Here is a 24,397-nt window from a genome sequence, read left to right as displayed (position 1 = left end):
AAGGGGCTCACTCACAGAACATGGATTACAAGCTCCCAGGTCTTCAGACTACAGGCACAGGAACATGAGTGAAGAACACGAGCTCAGGGCACACCTGAGCTTCAAACACTGCCACAGGTTCCTACAGAAATGGGGTTCAGTGTCATGGGAAGGATTCAGGCTCAAGACAGCAAGCTGGTGTGTGCTGGGCCAACCCACTGAGATTTGCTAGTCCCTGACAAACTGCTGGGAACAGGAATAAGTGCAACCTGTGACAGTCCTGTGGAGAAACCAGGAGTGAGCCTCTCCCATCCAGAGAACCTCTGCCACCACTTCCCATCTTCAGTGGGCCCTTTCCTGGCCTTCTAATGGCTTCTGACTCCAGTGAGCACTGACAGGTCATGGGAACTACCTCAAATCTTTCATTCTTTTAACACCAAAACACCAACACAGGTGGAAGCTGCACCACTCCCTGTCAGTGTGGAAAGTGAATCCTCCTTCCTCCACACTAACTCTCACACATCCACCACACACACAGCTCTAACCTGTACCAAACAAGGGAGGCAGCAGCTTCCACTTCCAAACTGCCAAATATGAAACTTAACAGTGCAATTGTTTGGATATATTAATAATGGAAAGAAAATCTAATCTAGGAACAAAAAGCAGAAATAATTTTGTTAAAGACTGAGGCTGGAGTTGAAGGTTTCAGACACAAGGGACTGGACTTACCCTGCAGTGACTTTCCCAATCCCTGGCCCAGCTTCCACCCATGTTTCTGGAGTAAGCGATGTCCAATATTATCCTGACAGACAGAACAGAGAAAACAAACCAAAAATATTCCAATAATATATTCTTCCCTTCCCACTGACATTTAAACATGTGATGAGCAAGAGATTTTTCTACATATATATGCATGCAAAAAAATGCTACTGAAAAGGCAATATATGCCCAATAAAGGGAAAGACAAATGTCAAAAATTGCTGGCTAGAATTTTTCCAGGGGGATGGGTATTGGGGACGGTCACTTTCTGATGGTGTGCTGGGCAACTTTTGTGCATCACGTTTAAAAGAAATAAAAAAATAGTAAAACTAAAAAGCAATGTGGAAGAAAATAAAGTGTACCAATAAAAATTGACAGTAAAAAGCATAAAATCAAGCTATTTATACAATCATATCCATCACCTAGACAGCACCACTTAAGATTTTTTTTTGTAAAGAAAATCTACAATGTGTTTAGTCATTTTGTTTGTGTGTCAGGCTTTTATAATACTGAGTAAGTTGTAAGTGCAAGACTGCCCCACCACTAGAAACCAAAACACAATCAGAGCAAAATCCAGGCTAGACTTGATTGGGTTTTTTTTATATATGTATATATATATATATAAACTAGCATGCAGCCAATATTAAACTGAAAAAACAGTGAGGTTAGTAAAACAAAAAAAAAATCAATTAAATAAAATGAGCTCAAGCACAGACTGGGTGATGCATTTCACATGTAAACTAACAAAAATACTAAGATGTTAGAATGAAACAGGCCTAGCAATAAGTTAACAGCAAGGAACCATTAGTGCATGTAGGGGAAACAATAAGCATAATGTCTCATCTTCCTAAAAAAAAAAAAAGCTATTTTAGAATAACTGGAAAAGTACTGACGCAGCAATTAAGTGTCAGCTTTTGGCAATGGGGCTGAGCAGGGCTCAGTGTGGAAATTGTTGTGTTTTCTGCAGGGTTTCTGTCCCCAGACAAAGAGCAGAGCACTCACAGCACCCTCAAACCACCTCAATCTGCCAGCTCGCCCTCAGTGACCAGTTTACCCAGTTACAGGCAGTGACCAGCTCCTCAGAGAAGGACTCTTGGCTGGGACCTTGTACACCTTCCAATCACAAAAAATAAAAATAAAAATCAGGCATGAACTTGTTGATTATTAATTATCATCAGGCAAACCTCAACCCAAGGTTTCGCAGAAATATCCTGAATTATAACAGGATGTGACTCCAGAACACTGAGTGGTACATGGAATCCAAAAAATAACTAACTATCTATATGCTGCAGGTTTCTTTAATTAAATAACAGTCATCAACAGAAACCAGAGTAGGTTTTGTCTCTCCACAGTGAAGAAAATGACCACAGGGTTTGCACAACTTTGGCGAATCAGCTTGAAAGGCACAATCTTCCCAAAGATATTGGCTGCATGGATACATTTTTCCTCAAAAAGATGTTATCAAGTACAAATTTTGGATTTTTTTTCCTGATATCTTAGTAAAGTCAGACATTTTTGTATTTCTGTATTTCCCAAGGAATAATGTACATTTTTCCCACACTTCTGGCTCTGCCCCAGGACATAGTTAGGGCTACATGGGAAAAAAAAATTAAACCAGGGTACATAAGGAAACTTCTGGGGATAAAAGGTTAAATAAATTAAAAAAAAAAAAAAAAAATAAAAGAGGATAAAAGGAAAAAAAAAAAACCCCAAGGATGGATCCCCACCACAGGCACCATGGAGAAGGCTCTCTGCTGGGAAGACAGGTACACTTACCTGCAGGCACACCTGGGCAGGCCAATCCCAAGGACCACAGAGTGCCCCATCCTGGCAAAGAGGGGCTGCAGCTTGGGGTATGTTTGGGAGAAGGCACTAATTGCCCTACCCTGACAAAGGATTATTATTATAAAAGTTAGTGCTGACAAAAATGGCTGCGTTTTCCAAAAGGAAAAAAAAAAGGAAAAAAAAAAAAAAAGAAAAACAAAAAGAAAAACAAAAAGAATTCAAAGGACAAGGAGTACTTTGCAGTCTTGGCCAAGGGGAGATGAGACATTGTGCTGACTGTGTGTGTTATGAATGCACTAAAATAAAGACAGATGAAGCAGAACGCTATTCCAAAAGCAGTGCAAGTGGAGTGAAAGCATTTCCATACGAACCTGGCTTTAAAAACTGGGCTGTCAAAAGAACAGTTAAATGTAACACAAAGTAAGAAACTGTCCAATCACTAATGGTAGTTTTTTTCTTTTGCTTTGTTTTCAATTCACTGCTTGCAAGTAATGTATTTATTAAAGAAGAGTGAAAGCATAAAATAAATTCAACAAGTCAAGACCAGCTGGGAGATTCAAGAGCGGTGTGTTGTGACTGACAGTGAAGGGGGAAACAAATGTTAAAGGGAAAAAGAAAAATTTAGAAAGGTTATACACATTAGCACCACTTTTACAGACCCACTCAAGAGGATGGTCCCGAGTTGCTTGACATAAATTGGAATTATGCCTGAACATTGCCCTGTCTCAGTTCCCAGGAAGGGGTTGTTTCCCCCCCCCACAACTTTTCCATTTGTTTGTTTATGCAGTCGAACTACTCCCTAATTTTAGATCCTACTCAATTGAAATGGAGCATCTTCTGTTGCACTGAATAATGAAAACAACTCTAATAATTTAAAATTAACATTTGAATTGAGACCTGGCCATCACTTTGCTCCTTTCTGGCCATGTTCAGCTCCTCCCTCCTTTTCCAATGGCTAACCCAGACCTCTGATGGAGGCAGACTGACAGAACTGCTCTTCAGTGCAAATCCTGCCCTAAAAATTAAATAATGGAAGGCCAGGCTTGCTTAATTCCACAGGAGAGCCTGTCTGCTCTCTAGGGAGTATCCAGGGATATTGGGACCAAAATGTGACATGGGACAACAAATGTAACAGTTGACAGCTTTTTTTTTTTTAAATGCAGTTTTAAGTGAAAGTTCTGTAAAGTACAGCTACTTTCACAAAGAAGAGAATCTTTTCACAGCAAGCTTCCTGCCCATGTCAAGAGCTGTTACTCCTTTTGAACAGACTATCCTCACATTGCAGCAGTTTTCCTACAGAAAAGCTGCAGTGATCCACAGAAACACCACAGCCCTAGGAGGACACCCCTCATTTCTCAGCGGAGGGCTGCCATGAGTCTCCTCACTTTCTTCTTCTGCCATTTGGGAGCTCCTTGTATTACAGCCACAATAAAAATTGAGGCAGCCAAAATAAGTCTCCCAAAAGGTGTTTGGGTGAGCAAGAGAGCTCTCCTGGACCCCATGGGCACAGGCTGTGGGATGCTCCATGCAGGGAGAAAGGCTCAGCAGCTCTGGGTGGGACAACACCCAGCTCTGGAGCTGGGCAGCACTGATGGACAGCTCTGCTCTAATGACAAAGCAGAACTTCTCCAAAGGTGTAGCAAATGCAAGGCCTTGGGTCTACCAGACCTTCACAGAGCTGGGTAAGCTGCTTTGGAAAAACCTCATCCAAAGTGACTGGGCTCCAACAGCTCTAACTGGCCTCCCCAGTTCCCCATCCTGTGCCCTGACAAGATGCCCTTGCTTGCCTTCCATGCAGATCAGTGATTCCTGAGCAGGACATCCCCAGCACAAATTTCTGATAAAGGTTTGGCCAATAGGGAAAAAAAAAAATGCTTACAATTAAAAGATGGGTAGAAGAAGCCCAAGGTTTTGATGATGCCTGGGGGACGTAACCCACACCAGCAGTTTTGCCTAGCACAGATTTTCCATGAGATCCCCATGATCCCATCACTCATCCCAGCTCGGGCAGGAACCATTCCTCTCTTGAGTGGATTGTAAGCTGTGCTGACTGTGTATGGAGGAATCTATAAGCAAGGATCAGATGCTACTGGGTGAACCCATGCAAACAAGAGGTTGAAAAGATTCCCAAAACAAAACCTAGAGCTCACTACAGATGACACAATGAAGACCAGAGAGAAAAGCCAAATAGTAATGCTACACCATTCAGCTTCCAGAAGCACGTTATTTATAGCACTGTCCACATATGGCTGCTGCTAGATGTCAAATCAGCAGCCTCATCAAATGACACTTTGGAACTAGTGGAGTCCACAGATCCGTACAGATTTCCAGTGCCACAACCCGGCTCCGGCTTGGCCAGGCTGTGCCAGCCCCTGGTGCCCAAGCACCACTGACTGCAGCCTGATACGGGGGCTCAAGGCGCCCCTCATGGCACCGAGCAGCATTAGAGAGAGGGGAAAGGACATTTGTTAGTTAGGACAAGGACAAACTAACAAGCTCCAGGATAAGTGGGTGATTCCCAGTCTGGCCTCCAACCTGCAGCGGTGATGGCGTGGGTCCACCCCTGACACTGCCTGCACGGGGCCAGGGCTGCTTCTTGGGGGCTCTAAGGGCTGTCTCCTACTCCATCTGCACTGCTGGGATGAGGAAAACCAGGAATTCACAGCAAAGAGACTCAATAAACAAGTAGAGATAAGGAATTAATGTGGAGAAAATCTGGATTCTATTAAAGCTGCAATAATTTGTGACTTCCCATTCAAGTACCTGAACTCAGTGAACTCAAAATGCCCCAAAACAAATGCATGCAGCTTCTCGAGTTTAGAAAAAAGGGTGAAGTGCTCTGATTTTTCAAGGACATCAATGACTGCACTGACATGAACAGCCACTGTAAGTGCAGCATCTTTCAAAGCACAACAAGGAAAAAATGTTACTTGTGGGGGTGAAAAAAATATCAGTATTTGTACCTCTGAAAAGTCCATTGATATGAAATACTTTCTTCAATTTAGTAATGGAAAACAGCTGGCACTCGTTCAGGCTACGTCCATCCCTAGCTCCTGGCAGCTCTGTTTTCCATAAATGTACTCTGGTTAGAGTTGCATGTTTCAGAGCAGACATCTTTGGCCTAAATGAGCTGCACACAGCAGGATTTCCACAGGAACAACAACACCAGCGGCTAATTGAGGACGTGTTTCAACATTGTAATGATCTGTAGACTCCCAAACCTATTTTTCCAGCCACCTTTGAGTTGCATGCTGTAGCAGTACAGTCAGCACCTCTCAACAGATAATGCTGCAGAGATGGATGTCACATCATGGGGACTGTCATAGGGACATGGCACAGGAAACACTCCCCCCATCTCCAAACACCTGCAGGCTTTGGAGCACCTTCTTGTCACTAAGATGCGGGAAGCTGCAAAGAACACATTCATGAGAATATACTAAATCCACTCTTTGTTCTGAAGAATGACATTTTAACTGGAAAGCACTTTGATCTGCCATGGTCATAAACACAGGGTCTTCATCACCCAAACTGCTTCCATACCATGAAGCACAGGCTCACTCATGACTCTGAGCAGATTCCTTTGAAAAGACCATGTGGATTGCTAACAGAGAACTGGTTAAGGATTAAAATCCAATTTGTTAATGTTGAAAATACTTAGATGTGTGGTAGTTCTAAAATATCAATTTGCCTTTCCTCCTTCCCTCTCAATTTTGGTTCTGGGAGAGCAAACAGCATAAAACAGAAGGAAAAAAAAAGCCAAAAGCGCAGAATGAACCCTCCTTTCCTGGTGAAATATCTTGCAGGAGAGGTACCCCACTGAATTCTGCCAAGGAAACTCTCCCTTCTGGCAATGTGTGTAATTTGCCAATTCAAAGAGCACACTCATCATTAGAAGTGTGGAAGCAGAATCACCTCCACAGGTGTCAGGAAACACAACAAAGTAATTCCTGCTTCCCAGATGGGGAATTAAGGAATCAACAATGTATTTTTACAAAGGCCACATGAAACCTCAGAAGTGACCAGTCTGTTTCTGACTGCAGTCTCTGACAGCACCTTTGCTCAAGCCAAACCTCTCCCACCTCGTGCAGCTCAATGAGCTTAGAGGGGTTTTCCAACCTTAATGATTCTGTGATTCTCTTATTTCAGACAAAAGAAGAGTGCAACAAACTTGATTTTATAGAAAAATTTGAGGTTTTAACTCTTTCTCCTCACAAACCAAGCCATTCTCTTGTCCTCTTCATCCAACTGTTTTCAATTAGGTTGAACTGTACCTACCAGAGAGTTGTAAAGATTAAAAATGTCCTGACATTTGGATAGTGAGAGACAAGAATAAAATATTAAAGCCATAGTTTAATTTATTTTTTCTCCTGCAGTTCAGCATTAATCAAACTGCACAAAGCATTACTTCTGTGGAGGATGAGATCTGCACAGTAAGCCCAAGTGGGCCCAAGGTACCTGCTCATGCTTTACACACATCCATAGGCATCCTTCCCTCTGGATCACCAGAGATGTAATCTGTGACCTCTTCTATTCCTCTCTTTGGGAAAGCACTTTTGGAAATCGGGTAACCAGTCTAGTCTGTAAGCAGCATTTGAATTATTTTGAAAAGCTAATTTCCAGTGTGGCCCAGAGTAGGCTACCAACACATATTTCCCATTTTATTTCCATCCAGCTTGGCATTTTAATTCAATTCCCCGTGTCCCAAGGTAAGACTGAAGTATTCAGGAGAAGAGTGAATACCAATTCCCATCTCTGCAGCATTATCTCATGCGTCATCAATTACTGCCATGCCTAAATCTAGCATCATGCCAGCACATTAAGACAGTAGGTACTATATGCAGTGTTCACTGGACCAGAAGAACAGAAATAAGAAGGGGAAAGGAAACCCTAGAGAAGAAATTAAAAAAGGCAGACCGTGCAATACAAACCAGATCATGGCTGCTTAGCTAATATGGGCCAACTGCTGCGGAAGAAAAACGTCGAACACCCCAAGTTGTGTAAATTTTTGGTAAACATCTAACACGCACACAAACACACACAACACCAACCTACACACCAACAAAAATATATAGGGGGCTTTGGCTAACACTGGTTCTCCTAGGGGCTGACTAATGTAGAGAAACTTAACTGAACTTCAATTAATAGGCAAAAGAACCACTTGACAAATATTTTCTTAACAAAAAGTTAGACTTGATCAGAACACCACTAAGTGTCCCTTGATTATTCACTACAAGTTTTCTTGTTTCTGAAGGAAACTGCAATGAAACTTAGCTAAAGCTAAATGCCAAACATGGGTCCAGTTTAAGCTGAACAAGCTGCTGTGCCTAAAACCAGCAGAAGGTGCTTTGCAAAGAGAAAAATTAAAAAGCTCCAAGAAGATTAAAAAATCAAAACTAAACAAAACCTATTTTTTCCCCATCTTAAAGAAGGAGTCTTCACACCTAACTCAAGGTAAAGCAATTTTAGAGAAAGGCTCAGGGCAACTTCAGCTCCATGGGGAAGGACTGCTGGACTAACACTGATCCCTCTCTCCATACCGCCAGGTGTCATTCTAACACTTTAAACACACCAGTACTTTTCCAAAAATATAAACTAAAAAGGATCAAAATGTATTTCACTATACTATTCCATCAGGTTCACATTTAAATTAAACTGATTCCTCAAAGAAAAGTATAAAAGCTTAAAATAAATATCTATGAATGAATGTATTATTTTAAATAATTCCTGAAATATCACGTTGAACTCAAATTTCAGGTTTTCCTTCTAGGACTACTTCACGATCAAATCCCAGGCCCACTTAAGGTCAGCATGCAGTTTATCACCAATTATCCCTCACTGCCAACAAGGCTCCCACTGCTCTCAGATTTGACTGCATTCACATCAAGGACCATCTGACACGGCCGAACTCCGGGGGAACGCTGCTGGTCGGGGGGGGCCTTACCGATTCGATGGGCTTGTCTAGAGATGCCTGCTCTATCTCCAGGTGCCCCTCTTCATACTGATCAAAGTGATTGCCCTGCAAGAGAAAACCAGGGTCAGCTCCACACAACAGCACATACTTCCAACAGTTTAGTGTCCAGACATGTTTGGTTAAAGTGTTATATTTCATAGAATTTTGCTAACAAGTGAACTTATTAAATACAGGCTCAATTCAGTGTATCAGCTATAAGATTTTAGGGTTTTTCTGTCCTAAGTCAATTTGATGACAATAATAAACTATTAAAGTTGGCAAAATACCAAACATTTACAATGACACTACTGCATTTTTTTCCCTTAGAAAGTCTAGGAAAACATTGAGCACAAGCACCAATGCCAGCACTGAAACCACACGTGACAAGGAGCAGCAGGAACGGATGTCCCCACCACTAGAAGGCTTTCCCTGCACCAGGAATTTGCTTGAGGGATACATATGATTTCATACACCATAAGCCAACAAAACCCCAAACTGCTACCAAAGGAAACCTGGCCCTGTGCCCACAGTGTCGGTCACCGGTGTGGAGCAGCCCTTGCTACAATCTGAACAGCGATCTCTCTGTGGAAGTGATCCTCCAACACACCACACAGCCTTCTTCCTGACCTGAAGCAAACCCCTGCCAGCTGACCACCATCCCCCTTGGAAAAATTGCATCTTCCCATTTTGGGGTGAATACTGAGCACACAGGTTCCTGAGCTAGCATGGCAACGACAATCTTTGATCTCCAGAACAAGTGCTGGTGCTGGAACACAACAGTGAATGGCCATTTCAGGAAAAGCAAACACCTCTACTGCAGCTCTGCCATAATTTGAGGTTTCTGAAACCTTAAATTCCTGAGATTTCAAATATGGTGAACCATTTTTGGCTGTTCAATAGGTCCATGATGCAACACATCCACCGTCACTGGCACAGACCTGGAAAGGAAACACTCAGACTTTCCAGCTGCACACTTGGAAGCAAAAGAAGTGAGATTCCTGCAGCTGGGATGAGACCAAAGGCCACTGAAGGGGGTGGTTTCAGCGGGCTCTCCTACATTCCCACGCCCCATTCAGTGTCACAGGAACTCCAGGAGGTGCCAAGCCTTGGCTGCCACCCCCCACTCCCCCCTCAGGCCCTGCAGTACCACTGGAACCTCTGGCTGCTCTGTGCACACCAAACCCCTGGCAGGTTCTATTGGCATCCCAGCTCCACAATCCCTTGGAACAGGAACACAAAACACTGCTGCCAAGAGAAACATGTTGTCACCCTCCTCCTTCCACCAATACCAACTCTTCCTTCTGCAAGAATTTTAATGGAAGCCAGCACCTGAAAGAGCAAACTGCAGTTGTAACAGATTGACAGTTGGAATACTACAAGCCAGGCACCAGCCTCCAAAAATCCTCTGGAAGGAGTGTTCCTATGCTGCAATGAAAATCTGCAAGGGAACATCTTGAATAAAACCTGGTGCCAAGAGAAGCTGCTTTGATGCCGGTGCCCCAATTTCCAGCCCATCCATCATCTGCAGGCCCTGGTGGTAAATTCACCCTGGCCATGCTCTGCTCCTGGGCATTGTCTTTCCCGTAGGCTCTCCAGAGCAAATTTGGGGTTTAATCTGCAGGCAGCAATCCACTCCCACTCTTTTTTTTTTTTGGACAGTCTTCAAGAAGCAAGCTGAAGGCAAACTTACTATGCACAAGCAGTCGTTGAGCTGCTTTGGAAAACTAACAATGCTCAGAGACAGTGTGGTGTGGGTGCACAGGCTTCGTGTGTGAGGAGTCCAGCAGCCCACACCAAAAACCTGCCTCAGTGGCTAGGGGACACCCCAGCCTCCCAAAATATTGTGCACAAAAGAACCAGAACAGTCAGGAGTACACATGCTTCAAACACTGGCAAAAACACATTGCTAAACTTCATCTATTAAAACATTAAACTCACATAATGTTCAGTTAACCAACAGCTGAAACCCTCTCAGCATGAACCCAGACACGTCCCTGGGCCTTCTTTCACCCACTGCCTGCAGGTAGCTCAGCACACACCAGTAAATTATCTGGAATCGCTGAATATTCCTGCCCACTCCCCAGCTCCTCTGGTGGGCTGCCTGCCAAGGCACTGAAAGCTGTTTTTACTGAGGCAAGGGTCAATCCCAGTTCGAGGGCAGCATGCCTTGCTGCTCTGAGGCTTCACAAGTCACTTCTTCAGTGCTTAAAACAACATCTCCTCCTTGAAACTATCCAAAAGGCTGAGCACTCCCTGTGCCACGGCCAGAGAATCAGAGCAAACAAAGCCTTTATCTCTGAGTTCTGGTGATCCCACTAGTACCCACTCCATGTATTTTGGGGGTTATTTTATATATTCATATTCTTTGGGGTTTATTATGTACTTGATCTCTACTTGTTCCTGGTCCAAACAGCTGCAATACTAAAACTGGAGCTTTCCAGAGAGGCAGGTGCTGCCTGTCTCTTTAAGTTCTGGGCATAAAAAGGCCATAGAGCGCAGGGAACAGGCCCTGTGGGAATGCTGTCAGCCTGCTCCTGGCTCGGGAGGGTGTTTCAGGCTTGGAAATTCAAGGCTTCAGAATAACAAAGTGACCAAACAGAGCCAAAATCAATACTCATCATAGAGACAGCTCTTTATTTATCAATATTTAGAATAAGTGATAAAGGGAAAATTCCCCTGCACCATAAAGAAGCTCATCCTGGAAAAAGGCAAGCAGACAATCCAATGGTTATTGTGAGGCTGGATTTATGGGGGTTCAGGACAGTGATGTCTAACCAGCTAAGAGAAAAATGGTTCCATGGCTATGGCCACAACAATGCTGTTTGCCTTCATGGGGATCCCAGGCCTTTTGGAGCTGGAAGCAGCACAGTCTGTCCCTTTCCTTCTTCATCCCAGGAACTGGCTAAGGAACAAGTTGGGGAGAATTCCATCTGTTTCCCTCTTTTCCAATCCTACAAACTGGTGCATTGAATGTATCCATAAAACATTTCTGTTTTGCTGTACCTTAAGACAATGAATTAGAGGAACACAAAATACTTTAACACTTAAATCCAACAATTAAATAAACCCTAAATGCTGGATCTGTTGAGAATACATTTCTGGCAAACACAAACCCCAAGCACTGACCATGTTTCAGTATAATTTTGAAGTGTGTCTTCTGCAGACTTAAGAGATGCTTCCCACTTCAGAGGAAATCTTTATGTGAAAGGAAGGATTCAACCCCTTGTATTCAACCCCATGGATACCAGGACATGAAATAACAGCTGCACTAAACCCAGCACTACTCAAAACCTATTCCCAAACCTTCTTCCTGTATGATTTACAGAGATGCAGTAAATTCCCAGCCCTGGGAGCTAATGGCAAAGCTCCCACGTGCTCCAGTGGACATGGATTTTGGGGCTGACTGCAGCAGCCTCCTCCCACTCATCCTCTGCCCCTCCATTTCACAGCTGCTTGTATCAGGATCTCTCACTTCTGCTTTGTGAAACAAGATGTGCTGCACTGTTCCTTTCTAACAGACACTTCTCCATCCACCCTGGAAGAGCAGAGCAAGTAAGATGAGAGGCTTCCACTTAAGCACCATTTATTGCTCTTTGTGCTACATCGAGTGCTCCGACACTGGTGTTTCCCTATAACCACACTGAAATTCAATATATTTTCCTACTTCATGAGAAGCAAGGACAAGCCTCCAGCATGAAAACACTCCTCATTACACACCACACACACCACTTGGCTTCCTTGTGCATTCTTCTCCGGGAGCCAACATGTTTGTGCCCTGTAATTTTTGTGTAATATCATCTGAACTTTGGCTCTCTATGCACTCTGGTTACTCACAGTCACATGTTCTCTGCTCTCTCCTCCACTTTCCCATTGTTTGATCTTTGTTCGAAGCTCTATGCCAAACCTTCTTAGAGCCCTCACACACTGAATATGGCATTTGAAAAATCAACCAACAAAAGCAGCCTCCATGCAGGATTTCAACTCTTGTTCTCCCTTTTTTGGACTGTAAATACTTCGGAGCCCTAGCTCAACAAATGCCATTTTGTCCCAGATCATACCCAGTGGAGTTACTGCATTTCCTGGGACAATTCGAGTTAACAGGTATGGGAGCATTGCTGCTTCCTTCCTATTTACAACGTCCCAAACATTGTGGCAGTGAAACTAAACCCAGTCAGCATCATAAAAAAGTTTAAGAAACTTAATTACACTTTCATCCCAAAATCCTTAGTGGCAAGAACTGTTGCCAATAAATCACTCAATGCAAGTGAAATGAATTGTTGATTAAAGCCCATTTATCACAGTTTAGCACCACAGAATTCACTCTCTCCTCTATATGAAGCACCTCTTCAGGAAGCTGGGTTACCACAAAGCCACACAGAAATCACTGAGAGGGGGAGCCCTTTAAAATCTTCACAATGACAAGCAGAAGAAAATAGACTCTCTCCTTCCCTCTCAACACCTCAAAGGGTGTATCCAAAACCAGAGCTGGGTCATGAGCACTGCCTGCATTTCTAAGTCACCTAAAGCACTACCAACACAATGACAAAATAAGGATGAGTCACTTCAACTGCTTTAGGCCCATCAGACCTCCCTGGATATTAATTACTGGACTGCCCTGTGCAATCCACCCGAGCACGAAGCATATTAAGATGTCAGCATGCAGAACACATTCCATATAGTGCCGATTCCTGATGGAATGAGTGGTTTCTTTGATAACAGCCCTAAGTTATCCATGTATTATTCCCAAAGAAATTGTGGCAGTCTCCAGCCCCAGCAGTTGGGCCGAAGCTGGGGACACAGAGCTCCCACAGAGTTGGGAGTAGGACACAAAGGAGCAGGACAATGGGAGCGTGGGGGATACATTCAGGACCCCTCCTCTCAACTGTCCTGGGGCTCCAGCAGAGCCCTGTCACACCAGCCTGGGGTTATTAACACCAGAGAGGATAAGGTGAGTTATAAGCCCAACACAAGTCAGATAGCAAGAGCCTAGGATTGGAAAACACTGCCTGCTCCAACCACAAGGGACAACGCCTTCAGTGCTGTGAACGGAGCAAAATAGGAAAAGATTCTGGCACAAAACCCTGCAGCTCTGCCTGGAAGCACTAAAGCAGGGCTGCCTGGGGAGGGAATGGGCAGAATGCAGCTGCTGAGACGTCACAGCAGAAACTATCTATTTACGTCCCTCCTGGATTGCAGGACTGGCTTAGGAAGGCACTCAGAAATGCTGCTTTGTGAGACCACGCCAATAACACTCTAAAGAAAGCAATTTTGCAGAAAAGCCTTACTATACTCACAGTTATTATTTCTTAAATGCACTGGAAAAGAGCACAGCATGATCATGACTGCTTAACTGCACTTGAAAAGAGTGCAGTGTGCTCCTTAAGATATTCAAAATTTAGTTTTGCACTAGAAGAGTACAAGAAAAAGACTCCAAAAAATCACATTTATATTGCATTTACCTTAGAAAATGGAATTTTAAAACACTAAAGCAAATCAGCACCACTTTTTCATATTCTATTTATCCATCAATTCAATCAATAAATCTTAAACTCCAAAAATGTTACATCAAGCCATAAAATTCAGGGTTGTTACCCACAAGTATCACTTGAAAGCATTTAACTGAGCCCATTCCCCACTCCCAAAAGCCCTGCAGGCATTAGGCTGAGAACAGCAGCTGAGACACAGGAATATGCAAAAAGATAAATGAGTCCCCCCCACAAAAAGGCCATTTTCTAGTGTGGATAAAGCCAGGGCAGGCCACATGAGCTGCGGATCCCAGAATGTTTTGCTTCCGCGGCTGGGAAGCACAGCTGACATTTCCTGCTGCCCTCCCAGGATGGGTCAGCACAGATGCAAGGTCTGAGCACAGGGAACTGGAGCAGCATCCGAGCACAAAGGAGCAAATGCCATCTTGCCAAATCCTCCCTCTCTGCATGCACACAGGACACCCATGGAGCAGGGGAAAAAAAGCCTTTGATTCCAGAAGTGAATATCCTGCTAAAATTGAAATTTTCTTTTTTAAAGGAGATGGAGCAGTTACAAAATCTTTAGATAGATAAGGCACCCTCACATCCATCCACTTTTCCCAAAGCTGGCTCCCAGCACTCCTGCCAACGTCCCACATCCAGGACACCTGGGTGCATGCTGCCTGCCCAGCACCACCACAGTGGCCAAGAGGCTCAGGAATCACTCTGCTAAGCCCTGATGGAGCACCAGTCTCTTGCCTGACCCAAAGATCAGGAATTTCAGCAAACCACCATCGACACTCATCTCATGTTGTATTTAGTTCTCTTTCGACAAACCTCTCCAGCTCAGGCAGCTGCTTCCAGACGTGCTGGTTTCACTTCTCTGCATGTGGCCTGAGGGTGAGACACCCACCACCTGCAGCTGCAGTAGCACATGTGGGACAGGCAGGATAAAAACTCATTCCAGGCATGGATGAGATACAAGAGGTACAAGTGCCAAGGTCTGCCAGTGCTCTGATTTATTTGTGGGGCTCTATCACCAACATCACCACTGACCTCGCAGTGAGTTTCAACCGAGACCAGTGAGGGAAGGAAGGTGTTTAAACCCAAATGCAGCTCCCCATGACTGATGGTTGTGTTTATTAACACAGTCAAAATATAACGGGTTTCTAATAGCTCTGCAAGATCCACACCTCCCTACCAGGCTGACTGCCAATCTCAGTAGTAGTTCATGCTGCCCTTTGCAGCTCGGCAGGGCCTGATGCCTCTATACCATGGAAGGGCTCCAAAACGTAATTGATGCAGACAACCATGTTGGTGTTTAGAAATCCATCCAAAGAACTCAAAAACAAATCCAGGAAAGTGTGGCTTACAGCATTTTTTGAATATTTATTATGCACCCAGAAAAAAAATACATTTTTAAGACCAACATGCACCTAGGAGATGGCTCCATCCAATCCTGGAAACTTTCTTGGATAATTATAAAGGCCACATGGGTTCTCAAAGCTATAAAAAGCAACACAAAAGCAACTTTGTATTGGCACCTGAAAAGCCTTTGTTAATGCTTCCCAGAACAAAATTATCCTTTTTCCTGTTGTTCCCTGCAGTCTCTGTAAAGACACACACACAAAAAAAAAAAAATCACAGATTCTTTCCTAGCAACGCAGAGGTGAAGGATTCCCAAACAACACATTCTCAGTGCCCTCCACACACCAGGAAATGCTTTCCCAAACCTTTCCCGGGAACACAAGTGAGAAGTATGGACTCGGCACATCTGCACATCCCCAGAAACCCAGAAACAGCTGAATATTTACAGTCAACATCTTGTGAGAGCTGCAGCAAAACCTCATTTTCAGCAGACACATACATCAATTATTCTGAGAGTACTTAACAGGAAAATCCTCTCAAGTCAATACAACAAAAGCAATCACTTGAGACTTGGAGATTAATTTAAATTGGCAAGGTTTGAAAGAAGCACCTTGGAATTGCACATTGAGAAGTTGATGGCACCTTTTGTTTACCAAACTAAAAGTTAATTTTGACAAAACTCTTCCTGCTAAGTCCAAAAACACTGAAAACCCACTCAGCAGAACACATTTAAGACTAGGCATAGGTCAAGCAGTTTAAACCAGGAAAACGTGCATATAAATACCCACTTAGAGCTGTACAAACAAAAACATGTTCTACAGTTCAGAGATAAACAGCTTGTACCACACAAGGAGTGGGAGCCAGAGGCAGGTCTCTGCTTTGCATACTTTGGCACCAAACAAGAACAATTTCATGTCTTTCAGATTCCTTCTGCCACACCAACACCAGCTGTGGATCTGTTCCAGCACACAAGGGATGCTCTGCAGCCCTTCAGCAAGCTCTACCCAAGAGCCAGCACCAGCCTCACTCACCCAATTCTCTCGTTGTCATTTTTAATGTGCCTGGATGCAGAAGCTGCTGCAGCTTCTAGCACCCACATCTTCATGGCTAATCAGGACCTTCCAACAACCGAAGAAGGGGAAGGGGTTGGGTGGGGAAGGACCTTCAAGATGCTCTTGTTCCATCCCCTGCAGGGAATAGTCTTCCACTATCCCACACTGCTCCACCTGGCCTTTGACACTTCCAGGGATGGGGCAGCCTCAGCTTCTCTGGGCAACATCCCATCTAGCCCTGCTCTTTGTCAGTGGGAAGACATTTCCCCTTATCCTGTCCCTCTGTCCCCAGTCCCTCCCCACATCTCCTGCAGCCCCTTTAGGCCCTGCAAGGGGCTCTGAGCTCTCCCTGGAGCCTCCTCTTCTCCAGGTGAACACCCCCAGCTGTCCCAGCCTGGCTCAGGAGGGGCTCCAGCCCTCAGAGCAGTTCCGTGGCCTCCTCTGGATTCACTCCAGCAGCTCCACATCCTCCCTGTGTTGGGGACGCCAGGGCTGGAGGTTGCTCTGCAGGTGGGCTCTCACCTGAGCAGAATTTCCCCCTCACCTGCTGCCCACAGTTGGTTCCTGGGCTGCCAGCATAGCCGTGTCACTGAACTTCTCATCAAACAATCCCCCCTTGTCCTTCTCCTCAGAGCTGTTTTCAATCCATTCTACCCCCTGCCTGGATTTGTGCTTGGAACTGACCTGACCCGGTGCAGGACTGTGTACTTGCCCTTGCTGAACTCCATGAGGTTCACACAGACCAACCTCTCCAGCCTGTCCTCTGGATGCCACCTCTTCCCTCCTGTGGGTGACCACAGCAGACAGTACAAAGCAAAGAGAAACCACCCTGGTGGAACAGGGTGCCAATCATGCAATATCCAAGGTGAAACCTATTTACCACTATGAACTTCCAAGCTTCCATAAAGTTACCTGCCTTTTCTTTCTTACTACAGTGTCTGACTTAATAAAGAATTGTTTCTAAACCAAAATCTCACAGAAAATCTCCCTCAGGAGCACGTTAACAGGATTCAAACTCTATTCAATACTGTTATCAATGACCAGAGGAAACAGAGCACCTGCCAGCTCAGTTTGCAGATCAGGCAGTCCAACAAAGAGGCAGCAACAGTGAGGATGTGTTTGCACAGAGCAACCTGACCTGTGTAAGAGTGGCTTCAACTCCCTAACACCATGTCTGCTTTCACAGAGCCCTGTACAAACACAGCTACAGCACAGGGCTGCACCCAGCAGCCCGAGAAATCCCAGTTAAAACCTCCTCACGCAACATGGCAGCAGAAAGGATAAAAATACAGTCCAAAGGTGTGCAACAAAGGAAGGGCAAACACAAAAAAAAGCAATAAATAGATATTTATCTCTCAGTAAAAAAGATATTTATCTCAGTATGTTATACCAGGCATGAGTCTGCTCTAGACTCCTCTGAGCGAGTTTTCCAGTTACAAGTGTGGACAATTTAGGATGCAGAAAGCTGTAACAACACAAAGAGAGAACAATAACAGAATTCAGAGCCATTAAGGCTCTCAGAAGCTAAAATTGAGCAGAAATGCTGTACATGCCTTCACATAAGAGGGCAAAGAGTAGTAATGTGTGCTTTGGCGCAGCAGAGAAGGACATAAAGCTTAGCAAAGAGCTAAAAATAAAGAAAATCTAGAAGAAAAATTAAGGAAAATGCAGCTTTCAATGGCTAAACTACCAGAACAATCTACAAAGGAAAATGTTCCCCATCACCAGTTGTCTTCAAGGGAGAGATACTGCAGCCAAACACTCACTCCTAGACTCAGAACTGGGTCAAGATGGGAACAGAAACTTCAGTAATACCTAGACATTTAAAGCCACCATCCTAATATTAACTTCTGGCTTTTAAACAGTGAATAAACAAAATCTCAATTTAACTGCCCAGAGAGCTGTCTTGAAGGGAGAAAGTAGCAAGAATTACTACAGGTTTAAAACCATGTGGTAGGAAAAAAGCTTCTGTCAACTGAGAAGTGCTGCCCTAGAACTGCAGCAGTGCTCTTTATCAGATGAGCTCCACATTCCCACACAGAGGGTGGCAGGAGCCTCAGTAGAGGGGTGGGTTTTGTCTTAGAGAAGGTGACTCAGAAGAAGCTGAGGTGGCTCAGCCATGGCTTGTGGGACTGTAGGATAAAGTGTTTCCTTTCCCATTTACTGGGCCTCAGCAATGGAGACCAGCACTGTAGGAGGGAAGGGACAACACAGACTGGGGGAAGGCACAACCAAGACTGGAAAGGCCTATATAAAATTACCTCACCACGTGAATCCCAGAAATCCACACTGAAGTTCAGACCCTACTGTGATGTTCTAAAACTGGAACCAATACTACTTGATCTACTTTAGAACACTTTTTCCCCCCGTCCTCTTCCCCCCTCCTTGCTTACACAGGGAAGTTAAAAAAATCAGTCACAGTTCTGCCATTCCTGCTTTGCTCAACTGAAAGGTCAGAATGTCCTGCCAAGGAGGTAAGAGCTCTAGCCCACACCTGAAATATAACCTGAATCAAATGATAAATTAACATCTCAAAACAATTCTAACAGAGCTTCTAAAATCTCAGATTAATTCTTCAGTTAGAAAACACTCCGTGGAAAAGGCACAGGCTGCCTCCTGACTGCTTGCAGCTACTCCTGCCAAAGGCAAACTCACACCCCAGGATCCTGAATCAGCTGAAAGCTCAGCATAACAGATTTTGCAGACTCCAATCCTTGTTCCCTCACATTAAGTTTTTCTTTTCCCAATTAGTAAAGGCAGGCACAGAAAATGACCCTCTTAATCTCTCTGCAGGGCAGAGCGCAGGCATCAGCTCCCAGTGCCACATCACCCCGAGCAGCTGGTCCTGCTGAAGGACATGAAAACCAAATGCATTTCCCTTAGGCAGCACCTGGGAAGTGAAGCTGCAGCCTGGCCACACTCGTTAAAGATGGATTCTAAACCTCCTCGCTGCTGGCCCAGCTGTCCAGTAAAGCGCTGCCTAAGCTGCTTGGGAGCAGAACTTATCCCTGACATTCTGCCAATTAAAAAGCATAAAATCCCCCTGCCAGCAGCGCTCAGCTCAACCTGCTGGAAGCAGGCAGGGCCAGAAGCACAGCGATGTGCTGGCTTAGTCCTTCAAATCCTTTGTGGAGGGAAAGGAAAAAAAAAACACCTATCTTTGTGGAATTAGCAGGCATACCCAAGCTGAGATTCAGACTGGTCACACTTCCACCCAGCAGGGAAAAGCAGGCATGGCTCTTCCTGCTGGGTGGAAGTGTTATTCCATTGCACAGACTACACAACACCACAAAAACAAGAGACAGAACAGCCTGTGTTCCGTCTGGCTAATGATGCCAGTAAGTGCAATGTACGTAGGAAGAGGAAATTATTGTACACATAGACACATATGTCTGGTAATATTTCTGCTTCAACAATGAAAAGGAGAAAAATGCAGCAAGAAAACATTTTCTCAACATCTGGGAGTAAGTGGGAGGTCCACTGTATTTCAACAAGAGGGACATCCATGATATTATTCTTTGAGCTTGCATAACTGATCAGAAGAACAAAATCATGGCAAATGCTTTTAAAATAGCACTAAAAATATATATTTACTTATTGCAGCAGTTTCATATGTTCATACAGCTTTCATTAATGCTCCTATAATATTCTGTTAGCATCATCTACAGCTATTGTTCAGAATTCCTCAAAGTTAGGGTGGTTCCCATTTGTCTCTGCCAGGGAAGCCCATCAGTGCAGGGGACAGTGGCACAGGCAAGTAACAGAATCTGTGACAGATGAGTTCCCCAGCCCTTCATCCCAAGAACTAAGCTTGTCAGAAACTCAAAAATAACCTCTCTCAGATGGAAAATGGAAAAGAGTTGGGATTTATTTGGATGAGCCACCCAAGACTTCAGTTGCCACTGCAGAGCCTAGAAGAGAGGCAAGAGAAAGAAGGTCAGGGATATCCCTTCTCCTCACGAATCCATTTCCCTGTCCAAGGCTCCCAAACAAAGCCCTGTGCTGGCCTGGGAAGGGAAAAATTCACAAGACTGGCAGAGCATAGCTCAAGGCCTTTCCATGAAGCTGCACTCAGGTTCAGCACCTGCAAAATAAACTCAAAACCAGGGGCTTTCCAAGTTTCTCTAAGGTTTCAGAGCTTAAAGCAAAAAGGGAAGAGGATCTAAGCCTTAAGTGTGGCTTCTAAAGCTACAGAGCACAGCAACAGCACAACAATACTGTGGGGAAAAACCCAAGGGCTGCCTAATTAGCTGACTGCAGTGATATCCTCCAGTGCCATTCCTGCTCCTTTGGCAATTTCAACTTCCAAACCACCTTCAGCTTCAAGGTTCCTTCCACCCAGCACAGAGAGGAGTTGCTACAATTTCACCTATTCAATCTTTCTCCTCACCCTCCACACCATGACCTTCATCCTTAGGGATATATGACTTTCTTATCCTTACACAAGCCACTCTTTTCCACAGGACTCCCTAGAACTCCCTGGGAGGAGCATCACTCCTTCTGCAGCTCTCTTCATGCCCACCGCATCACTGTGGCTGCAGCTATGGGAAGATTCCTCACTCCACTTATCTCTCCAGTTCTCAGCTGATCCCTCTGTCCAGCCCAGCAGAACCCTTCTCCCCCTGAGTACCTTTCCAAGCTCTACAGACCACGGACACCTTCTCTTTCTCAGCTGATGTAGGTCCTTCCCTCCTGATTTTCCTGCAGTGCTGAATGTTTCCATTCCAGCCTCCCCTGAGAGCACTGATCTTTCTTCGGTCAGGCACAGGGGAGGGAAGAACAGCTCCCAGCAGCTCTCACCTTTAATCCACTTTTCTCCAGCATATCAGAAGCTCAGAAACCGAAGGATCACCTCTGCTAACCCTGCACTGCCAGCTCTCCCCTGCCTACAGTGCTCAATCTGCACTCTTACCAAACTGATCCTCCCAATCCACACTCCTTCCAGCTTCTCTCCAGAAAGGCAGCTGATAATAATGAGAACTCTGAAATTTTTTTTTTTTTTCATCCAGTGACTTTTCCATTAGCCACATCACTAATCCCAAGATATCTGCCTTTCTTCCAAACAGCTAAAAGGCTCCTTTGACCTATACTCTTTACTCCCAACCTTTTGTTTCTCTCCCTCTCTCCAAACTGCTACACATCCTTTCACTCTGAGAAGATCACAAGTAGATCACCCCAGAACACAACTCAAGAGCTCTCCACAGCCTCCCTCCCTACACTGCATCCATCCCTGATCAAACTGTGTAATTTTAGAGCCTGTCTCCCTCTGGCCATGCTCCCTGGGACTCACCAGCCTGGCAGGGACACAAGATCACATCTAGAGTCACACCTGCTCCAAGGACAGAAATTTCACCTGCCAAAGAACTACAACTGTGCAAAAAGGGCATCCCTGACACCAACAGAAACAATCCTGGTTTTGCTATATTTGCAGACCAGGATTTTCTACAGAGGTACACACAGGTGTATTTTTACCTATGGCCACAGCAGCCCTGCAAATACCCATCACAGCAAGCATTTCCTGTATTCCACACCCATGTTACAGCTCAAGCAATCTCTGTCTCAATACAGAGAAGAAAACTCAAAAGTCTTCTCTGAAAGTGAACCTTGTATTTTCCTTCTTCTTCAGCCAAAAGCTTTCCTCCATCAATATACCTTGGAAAAACTGTTCGATTGCCCAGCTGTCAGGGGTAGGTGCACAGGCCCCTGAGCTCCCAAAATTCAGTGTGACCTTGTCCCAGTCCCCCTCAGATCTTCTCTTCCATAGCTCACTATTTTCACCTTCAGTCCTCTGCAGCCTCAACCAGCTTCAAACTGCTCCTCCCAGGGGAGTGATTCCACTTTTCCCTCACAGGAAGCTTTAACACAAAATAAAATGTCTTTCTTCTCCCTGGCATATTTTCAGGCAGGGAAGAACAGAGCACTGACCCTTCCATAAAACCAAACCCTATCATTTTATTTTTCACTCTAGTCTATTGGAAGGGCAAGGAGAGCCTGGTATTTAGCAGGGATAAATTCCAATTTAGAACAATGCCCTTTTTTAAAGTCAAGGGGACACAGGGTTGTGACTTCAGTTATTGTCCTCAGGCACACTCAGCAGCTTCCAAGATCCTGGGATCAGGTAATGGAGCCGAGTCTCCTCCCTGACATCACCACACATTCCCCCTGTGTGTCCAGAGCCACGACACATTAACAGGTTTTGCCACTACAATTATTTTTCTTGCCATGGGGTTTCCCCACAAAGGGACAGGAACAAGGACACCCAAAGGCAAATGTGGACACAACTGCAGAGCTCACCTATTCCCTGGGCACAGCCACAGTACCCGACTTGGTTTAGGTTCCCCATCTCTCCCTTACCAAAGGATTACAAGAAATGTGTTTCAAGCCCAGGATCCGTCTCACTCTACTTCCTGAAACACAAACTTCAAAGCCAAATCAGACTATTCCAGTGTTAATTATGGTTCATTTCTTCATTGAAGGAAATGAAGGATGCAAACAAGCCCACATTTGGGGCTGTGGCAGGAGCCAAACCTCCATCCTCAGAGCAGGCAATGCCAACATTGCACACAACCACGCTGGTATTTATTTTCTTGTGTGTTTCTAGCACAGTTTAGTAACAATTTTTGAAGCATGCAACCCTTACAACATCCAGAAGCAACATAAATTAGTCACTTCTGGATGTCCTGACTGCTTCCAAGACTGTCCCCTAATGCCAGATGAAGCAGAATTACGCAAGCTCCACATTATAAAAACCCTCCCAGGTCTTTGGGTGAAAGGCCCGAGAGAGGATGAACAGCACCATTCCAACGCCAGGCTCCCGAAACAAGGACCCACAGAACAGCTCATCCACGATTCTCCTCGAGCAGCGTTATCCTCACTCCTTTTGTTTTCCTTTCTAACCCCGAGACTCTCTCGGGCTGAAGTCAGAGAACAACATGTCATTGTTCGAGCTTAATGAGTCAACGTTAATTTCCCCATTGTTTATTTAAATCCCCTTTCAAAAAGAATCAGTGGCGTTAATTACGTTGAAATACTGGTGTTTTGGCGAGGGGGCCAGGTGTGAGAAAGAAGAAGCGTTTTTTCCACAGACAAGGGGGTCGCTGGCAGATGTCCGGACGTCGCGGGTCTCGGGGGGAGTGATCCGGGCCCTCACCGGGGGTGGGTGACTCCCCTCATCGAGGTGCTGGTTCCCTCACTGCGGAGGGGCCCAATCCCTCACGGGGGTGGTCGGTCCCATCACTGGAGGAGGGTTGACCCCCTGCCGGTCCCTCCGCGGGGTCGGCTCCTCGCCACCGCCGTCACAACACGCCGCCCGCTGCCCCCCGTGCCCGGGCAGCTCTCCCCAGCTGCGGGTCATCCTGACAGCCGGCCCCGGCCCCCCACGTTCCCCTCCGTGCCGCTCCCTGCCGCGGCGCAGAGCCGGGCCCGCCCCACACACAAAGCACCGGTGGGGGGTGGGGAGAAGGCGGCGGAGCCCAGCCCGAGGGGCCGCGGCCGTGCGGGGCGGCGCGAAGGAAGTACCTGGAAGTCCCTGTCCTCGTTGAAGCGGGAGAACCTGTCCGCCATTTCGCGCCGGCCCGGCCCCGCTCCGGTTGCCGCCGCCTCCGCCCTCAGCGCCGCCCGCCTGCACCGCCCCCGCTGCACCGCGCATGCGCGGCGCACCGGTCACGTGCGCTGCAAAGTGGGTCACGTGATTGGCAAGGGGGGGGGGGGGTGTCCCTCACGGCAGCGCCAACGCGCGGAGTGGAGTGGCTGCTGCAGCGGCGCCCGACGGGGCGGCGGCGGCAGGAGCGGCCCGGAGACAGCGGCACGCCGGGGGTCGGCACAACAAGGGGGCAGAACCGGTTCGCACGGCCGGCCGCGCCCTCAGGGCCCCGCCGCGGCAGGTCACGTCCAGCCGAGCCTCGCTGCGCGTCTGACTGCGAATGGCAGAGCGCATGCACGCCCCGACGGCCAATGGCGGTGCGAGTGGCGGCACGCGCGCGCAGAACAACCAATGAGGGCGCGAGTAGCGCACGCGCGTGCCTAGCAGCCAATTAGGG

General features: G+C 45.9%; 1 protein-coding gene across 4 annotated transcripts in view; it reads right to left on the bottom strand.

Moving 5' to 3' along the window:
• The window catches only part of GPATCH8 (G-patch domain containing 8), a 55,651-nt gene extending 31,592 nt beyond the window's left edge, over positions 1 to 24,059 (bottom strand). Inside the window, exons 1-4 of one of the 4 annotated variants that reach the window (XM_018921311.2) lie at positions 23,877 to 23,944; positions 8,465 to 8,539; positions 2,895 to 2,912; positions 709 to 781 (exon numbers count right to left, since the gene is read on the bottom strand). Coding sequence is in view for 1 of the 4 variants with exons in the window: in XM_009096572.4 (XP_009094820.3) it covers positions 709 to 781; positions 8,465 to 8,539; positions 23,877 to 23,921 (193 nt within the window). In the remaining 3 variants the exon portion in view is untranslated. Of the gene's footprint in view, positions 1 to 708; positions 782 to 2,894; positions 2,913 to 5,058; positions 7,469 to 8,464; positions 8,540 to 23,876 lie in introns of those variants that run through there. The other 3 variants (XM_050985535.1, XM_009096572.4, XM_018921310.3) reach the window with 3 other exon arrangements.
• Between the last annotated feature and the right edge of the window lie 338 nt (positions 24,060 to 24,397).

This window comes from Serinus canaria, chromosome 27 (genome assembly GCF_022539315.1).
Source record: "Serinus canaria isolate serCan28SL12 chromosome 27, serCan2020, whole genome shotgun sequence".
NCBI classification, from domain to species: Eukaryota; Metazoa; Chordata; class Aves; order Passeriformes; family Fringillidae; genus Serinus; species Serinus canaria.
The sequence above is the reverse complement of the archived record's forward strand: the minus strand, read 5'-3'. Positions and strand labels throughout refer to the sequence as shown.